We start from the raw sequence: 7107 nt of genomic DNA, 5'->3' as shown, positions 1-7107 counted from the left end.
ACACCCAACATTAAATAGTATATCTGGTTTTCTCTGATGGAGTCATGGGCATCTCAACAGTGCCTGGCCTGGCACAATTAACCAAAAGTATAAATATGAAGGCTTGACTCTTAAAAAAAATCAACAGTAAATTTCAACTTAAGGGTACAAACTTAGAATCTACCCCCAATCTCAATCCAGACTTGTTCCCCGATGTTCCATCTAGGCATCAAATGAGAGGTACTACTGGATAACCTTCGATTTTTCTCTTCTGAAAAATTATGCAGAGTTGATGAAACAAACCCAAAGTTATGTTAAAATTTAATTATTTTTTACTACTTATTAAGTGCATAACCACTACTTTAAAAATGTATAACACTTTTAAGTACAAACAATATATTTTATTTCATCCCTGAAAAAAAAACAAGAAACAAAAATGTCCACATCTCATCAGAGAGAGAATTATTCCAAACTTCACCTGGCGATGGTATATAATTAATCTCTTCATAAAAAGGTACGGAAAAGACAGTCTGGAAATCATCTTTGAAACAATACTTTCTCACATTTATTTTAACAAAATATTATAATTATTGTTACTATTTGTGGTAGCATATTATAATAATGAATACAATATCTAAAACTAAATTCCATATAGCCTAAATCTAGAAGCTAGCTGCACTTTAGCAGGTTTTACAGAGAATAAATACTATGACATATAGGGCACCATATAGCAATTAGATTTGCTACAAGGGAAATTTAAATAAAGGTGTACTTCATTCTATACTAGAATTACCCAAGATTGAGATTTCTTGTGCTGTATACAGTAGCTGTTTCACTGAAAGGATAGCCAATCTTTATAATTTAAATTAAATGTTCTTAATTATTTTAAGTGGTCATTATATAAAATGAAAACCTAATTAAAAAGTTTCATAAAGCACAATACTCTTATATAACATCAAGTAATATTAACATTTTCTAAGCAATTTTATGCAGCACAAACACCTTTATTATACATATCTGGTTAAAAATCCTCAAGAGTCCCCTTCTCCCCACCAACATAACAAAAGCAAAAATCACCCAAATGTGGAAATAATGTGCATTCTGGATCACATAAATACTCAAGGGGTTAAATGCTTTTTGTTTGTTTGTTTTGTGTAGACAGGGTCTCACTATGTTGCCCAGGCTGGCCTTATACTCTTGATCCTCCAGAGCCTCCTAAGCAGCTGGGACTACAGTTAAGGGACACTGCACCCAGCTAAGGGGTTGAACTTTTAAAGCAACACTCAAATATGTGAAATATCATGAATAGTTATTTTTAATTTCATCATAAAAATATCTCTTATTCTTTAAACTATATGTAAGAAAATTTTAAGTATGAGATTAAAGAATACTATTTTAATGTTATTATTAAATTGCCCCCAATGTTAAGAATAGCTTATGGACAGTGACTGCTACCCATTTCAAGATTATATTCTTACAAATGTAATTTTTAAAATATACAATAATTAACCTTCAGTTATTTTGAAGGATAGTGCAAATGAAGACATTCTTTGGGTCATGATTTCAAAACATTATTTTCAACATTATACTTCCTTTCTCTGCTCACAAGCTTAGTTACAAAATATAGTACTGGAAGTAAAGCACATTTTCTAATAGCCTTAGTCCAACAGTTACATCTACTGAGAACAAGTGACAGAATGATTCAACAACAATATTCTCCACTTGTCTGAAAAAACGTTATATACTTAAATATTTTATAGAAATGAATATGTCTTTAGTGTTTTTGTTTCAGCTTGATCTCAAACACAAAAGATTTATACAAGATCACCTACCTGCTTATTACTACATTAACCATGTTATCGAATTCCCTTTAAGGATATAATACAGCATTGAAGAGACTTGCTTGACAGCAAACTAATAACATTTTAAAATTTTATATACAGAATTAAGAGTTTCATGAATCTAGCACACTCCTTGAAAATACATGGAGTTTTTATAAAGTATTATTTTGTCCTAGCCAGAATTAAAAAGCTTTTCTGCAACAGGATATAATCCACAGTGGATGAAGCAGCACAGGGTGATCTTCAACTGCTATCTAATGCTGCCTGATGCATTTATCCTTTTATTTGTGGTTACTGGCACCAAATTCCCACTAGTACCATTGGTTGCGTTGGTGGCAGAGCCATTCACAACAATATAGTCGACTTTGTTCTCCAGCTTCACCAAGCGTTGCAAAATATCATCCAAAAGGACAGCAATTGTTCTTTTCAGATCCGCTAGGAGGAAAAATCAGAATAAACCATATTAAACATTGATAGAGCACTTGATATTTGTGTTTTCATAGTTTAAGAGAAAAGGGTGAACAATGATTAGGGTATCTAAGAGAAAATATACCAGAAAGAATGCATTCATACCACAAATAGAGAAAGCCTAATTATTTCAATCAATAGCATCACATAGAGTTTCCAAAAGCAGTGTCAGAGTTATAAACATGAGAGAAACTCTCACTTTTCTAGGGCAATAGAGCAGATATTTGCAGATGGTTCTGTTACAAAGATAGAAAGAGCATGAGCCAAAGGCTGAGCTGAGGCCCTGGATTCAATCCCCAGTACTGCAAAAAATAAAAAGAAAAAAAGAAAAAGAAAAAAAAGAAGAAGCCAAAAAAGAAAGAGATAAATCAGATTTCATCAAAATTTAAAACTTTGTGGCATCAAAGGGCATTATCAAGAAAGCAAAAAGACAAGCTACAGAATGTAAGAAAATATCTGTAAACCATATAGCTGATAAACATCTACTATGCAGAACATATACATGTGTTCTGCAACTTAAGAACAAAAAGATAGGACTGGGGTTGTGGCTCAGCAGTACAGCAATTGCTTAGCATATGTGAGGCACTGGGTTCGATTCTCAGCACCACATATAAATAAATGAATAAAATAAAGGTCTATCAACATCTAATATATATCTATGTAATTTTTTAAAAGATAACCCAATTTAAAATATGAGCAAAGGTCTTAGGTTCTCACTTTCAATAAACAAATAAACAGAAGGAACAAGGTTGTACCAAAGAGCCACAGCCAAGTGCAGACTATTCAGAGAACTGCACTAGATCTTGTGACCAAGAACCATTCCTTTAAGTTTTTTTTTTTTCTTTTCTTTTTTTTGTGGCGCTGGGGATTGAACCCAGGGCCTTGTGCACACAAGGCAAGCACTCTACCAACTGAGCTATATCCCCAGCCTGAACAAAGCTTTAAGAAGTCTGAAACACAGCAGATGCAGCAGCCATCAGGGGCATGTCTTAAGTGTCCTCAATGCCTATGTGCTTCCCAAACTGCATGTGAAGCTCTATTATTACATGAGCTATGCCATTTGCAGCAAGATGGTCACTTAATCTTGATCACATGAAGACCAGGACACAATACCCCACCCTAATTTAGACTTGCTGGTATGGCCCCACAAGCTCCAACAAAGCCCATATAAGAAGCTAAGTCCTTCCTTAAGGACTTTAGAAAAACTACCCTCTGTGAGAAAAAAATGAAGTGGAAATTATACCTTTTTTTTTTTTTTTTTTTTTTTTTTTTTTGCAGTGCTGGGGATTGAACTCAGGGTCTTGTACTTGCGAGGGGAAATTATATTTTCTTTAAAAAAAAATGAGTAAGGACTTGAAGAGGCATTTCTTCAAAGAAAATACGGATGTCCAACATCTATTAGGGAAATGCAAATCAAAACCACATCATTGGGGCTGGAGTTGTGGCTCAGTGGCAGAGCACCCTCCAGCATGCATGAGGCCCTGGGTTCGATCCTCTGCACCACATAAAAATAAAAGGTATTGTGTCCACCAACAACTAAAAAATATATTACACACACACACACACACACACACAATGAGATACCACTTCTACTAGGATGGCTCTCCTCAAAGAGAAGGGAAGAGGAGCTGGTCAGATGCAGGGGAATTGAAAATTTCACATTAGTGGGAATATGAAATGTGGTGCGACTGCATGAAAAACACTTTATCAGTTACTTGAAAAGTTAAACATAAAATTGGCACATGACCCAGGAATTCCACTCCTAGGTATAAATCCCCATGAATTAAAAGCAAGGACTCAAAGAGATGCTGTATACCAAGGTTCACTGCAGCTTTATTCACAACAGCCAAAAGGTGGAAACAACCCAAGTATCTATCAACGGATGAATGGATAAACAAAATGTGGTGAAACACACACAAAGGAATATTTATTCAGTCATAAAAGAATGATGTTCTGATCCATGTTACAACATGAATAAACCTTGCAGGTATTATGCAAAGTGAAATTAGCCAGAGACAAAAGGTCAAACATTTTATGATTCCACTTACATGGAATATCCCAAACAGGCAAATCCAGAGAGTCAGAAAATACACATTACCCAGGGCCAAGGGAAGGGAAGGAATAAAAAGTTATTACTGTTTCGGTCCAACCAGGGATGCCAAAAAAATTTACTGCTTACTAATTACAGAGTTTCTTGTTTGCAGTAGTGCAAGTTTTAAAAGTTTTTAAAAAGCATGGTGATAGTTGTACAACACTGTGAATAGAGTACCAATGAATTGTACACTTAAAAATGGTTAAGTGGCACCAGGCACAGTGATGCACACCTGTAATACCAAGTACTTAGGAGGCTGATGCAGGAGGATCACTAGTTCAAGATCAGCCTCAGCAACTTAGAGACCCTGTCTCAAATTTTAAAATAAAAAGGGCTGGGGATACAGTTAGTGGTAGAGTATCTGGGTTCAATCCCCAGGACAACCCACATACACAAATACACAAATACACAACAGTTAAATGACAAATGTTTTAAGTATTTTACCAGAAAATTTTAAAATGAATAAATAAGAGATATCAGAAAGGAGGAGGGAGAGTAATGTTGGTGGATGATAGTAGAGGATGATCAGAAAATTTTTAGCAAACAATAAAAAAAAACAATGTAATATGAATTGAGTGAGAAATTTATGTGGAGGAAGCCTAGTTATAGAAGAATGAGACTTTCCAAACAGTGCATCTTTGTCATCATTCATCAGGAGCACCTAAATATTCTAGTTCAGTGGGGAATGTACAAGAAAAAATTGTATAGGGAAAATCCTCTGGCAAAAAGTATTTAGGGATGAAATATCATAATATACACAACTTCTTTCAAATGGACCAAAACAACAGCATATATATTCACCTATAGAAAGGAAAAGCAAGGCTGGGGATATAACTCAATTGGTAGAGTGCTTTCCTCGAATGCACAAGGCCCTGGGCTTAATCCCCAGCACCACAAAAAAAGCAAATCCAAAAAATCCAAAAGTTTCTGGATGCCACAAATGGAAAGCCTCACACCTGACTTCATGTAACAGGTTCCTGTCAAAATTTAAGTAAGCTAAAAATACTATATAAAATTACCTTCAGGCTATGTATATAAGGTGTATATGAAACACTAATGAATTTCCTGTTTAGACTTGGGTTCCATCCCTAAGTAATCTCATTATATACATAGGAATATTCCAAAATCTAAAAAAATCTGAAATTTAAAAATTTCTGGTTCCAAAAATTTCAGTTAAGAGATACTCAACCTATACAGAAAAAACTGTAAGGTAATGGTGAGACCAGATAAAGTATATATACAGTTTGGGGATGGGAGTGGAGATTGAACCTGGGTCTTGTACATGCTAAGCTCACTACCAATGAGCTATACTCCTAGTCTTTACTATACAATTTTTTTAAAACTTTATTTTTTTATGTGGGGCTGAAGATAAAACCTAGTGCCTCACACGTGCTAGACAAGTGCTCTGCCACTGAGCCACAACCCCAGCCCTTACCAGAAAATTTTAATTTTTTTCTGAAGATTTAAAATTTTTCAAAATAAAAAAAGACAGCTTTTTTTTTTTTTCCTTTTTAAAAGACCTTTCAATCAGGAATTGCAGCAGTGGGAAGGGAAAGAGGTGGTACTGGGAAATGAAACTGAAAAGGTTATATTATGTGCACATATGAGCATGTCACAATGGATCCCACTATTATATATAATTATGCACCAATAAAAATTATTTTAAAAATATAATAGGATCTGGCAAATAAAGAGATAATTACATGTATTTTTAAACCCTTCAGCAATAAGACTAAAAGATAAATACTGGATCTCTGGTTTCTCAGGCAGTCACCTTTTTAATAACATTTGAAATAGCAACCTAGGACAAAGTGGTGTAAAGAGAATCATGGAGTGGTGGTAGAGGACTCCTAGAAAATTAACATAAAACGAAGCTAAATACCTAAGAGTTTTGGCACCAAGCTGAGTTTTAACATGAATTATGAAGGTATGGTCTAATCATTGATTAAGAATAAAGGTTACAGATAGCAATTAAAGGAAAAGGTAGGATGAAAGAGATACAACGTTGAACTGTTAATATTTTCTTAATGAGTTTCTCACCTATATTCAGAAAAGACATTGATCTGTAGTTTTTATTATATTGAATTTGGTTTTGGTTTAAGAGTAATACCAGTTTCATAAAACAAACTGGGAAGCTTCCTCCTTCTATTTTCTGGAGGGACTATATAGAATTATGTCAATTATTCTTTAAAGTACAGACAGAATTCTCCAGCAAAACCGTCTAGGCCTAGAGATTCTTTGGGGGCGGGGGGGGGGGGTGTTAATTATATATTCAATTTCCCTAATAGCTACAGAACTGATTAAAACACTCAAAAAGGGGGGGTGACCATAACCAAATTACTCATCATTAGAGACTAAATGAAAGGTACATTTATAAAATGAAACGATATTGTCATTAAAAAACATGACCTATATATAATAACATGGAAACATAGCCATAGTAATTAAATCAAAACAAGGAAGTTACAAACCAGTATGCACAGTACAATCCATTGGTTCAAAATAAAGCAATGGATTAGAGAATTATGCATATACACCATATTTTAGCCAACTATGGCTGGCTGGCTGCCTATCTTTGTAAATAAAATTTTAGAACACAGTCATGCTCATTTATTGCAACAGACACTATATGACCAACAAAGCTGAAGTTACTATTTACCCTTAATAAAAAGTATGCTAATCAACTTAGATTAACTTATGCCAAATTAACTTAGATTCTTTCTGCTC

The 7107-nt window shown here is 34.3% G+C and overlaps 1 protein-coding gene across 1 annotated transcript in view; it reads right to left on the bottom strand.

The window, feature by feature from the left end:
* Positions 1–369: 369 nt before the first annotated feature.
* Positions 370–7107, bottom strand: part of Ccdc126 (coiled-coil domain containing 126) — a 29429-nt gene continuing 22691 nt past the window's right edge. The window contains exon 4 of the mRNA XM_047561513.1: positions 370–2255. Coding sequence (XP_047417469.1) covers positions 2071–2255 — 185 coding nt within the window. The 3' untranslated portion in view covers positions 370–2070. The remainder of the gene's footprint in view (positions 2256–7107) is intronic.

The sequence above is a fragment of the Sciurus carolinensis genome, chromosome 8, assembly GCF_902686445.1.
Source record: "Sciurus carolinensis chromosome 8, mSciCar1.2, whole genome shotgun sequence".
In the NCBI taxonomy this organism is placed as follows: domain Eukaryota; kingdom Metazoa; phylum Chordata; class Mammalia; order Rodentia; family Sciuridae; genus Sciurus; species Sciurus carolinensis.
Note: the sequence above shows the minus strand (reverse complement) of the source record. Positions and strands in the feature narration are given on the sequence as shown.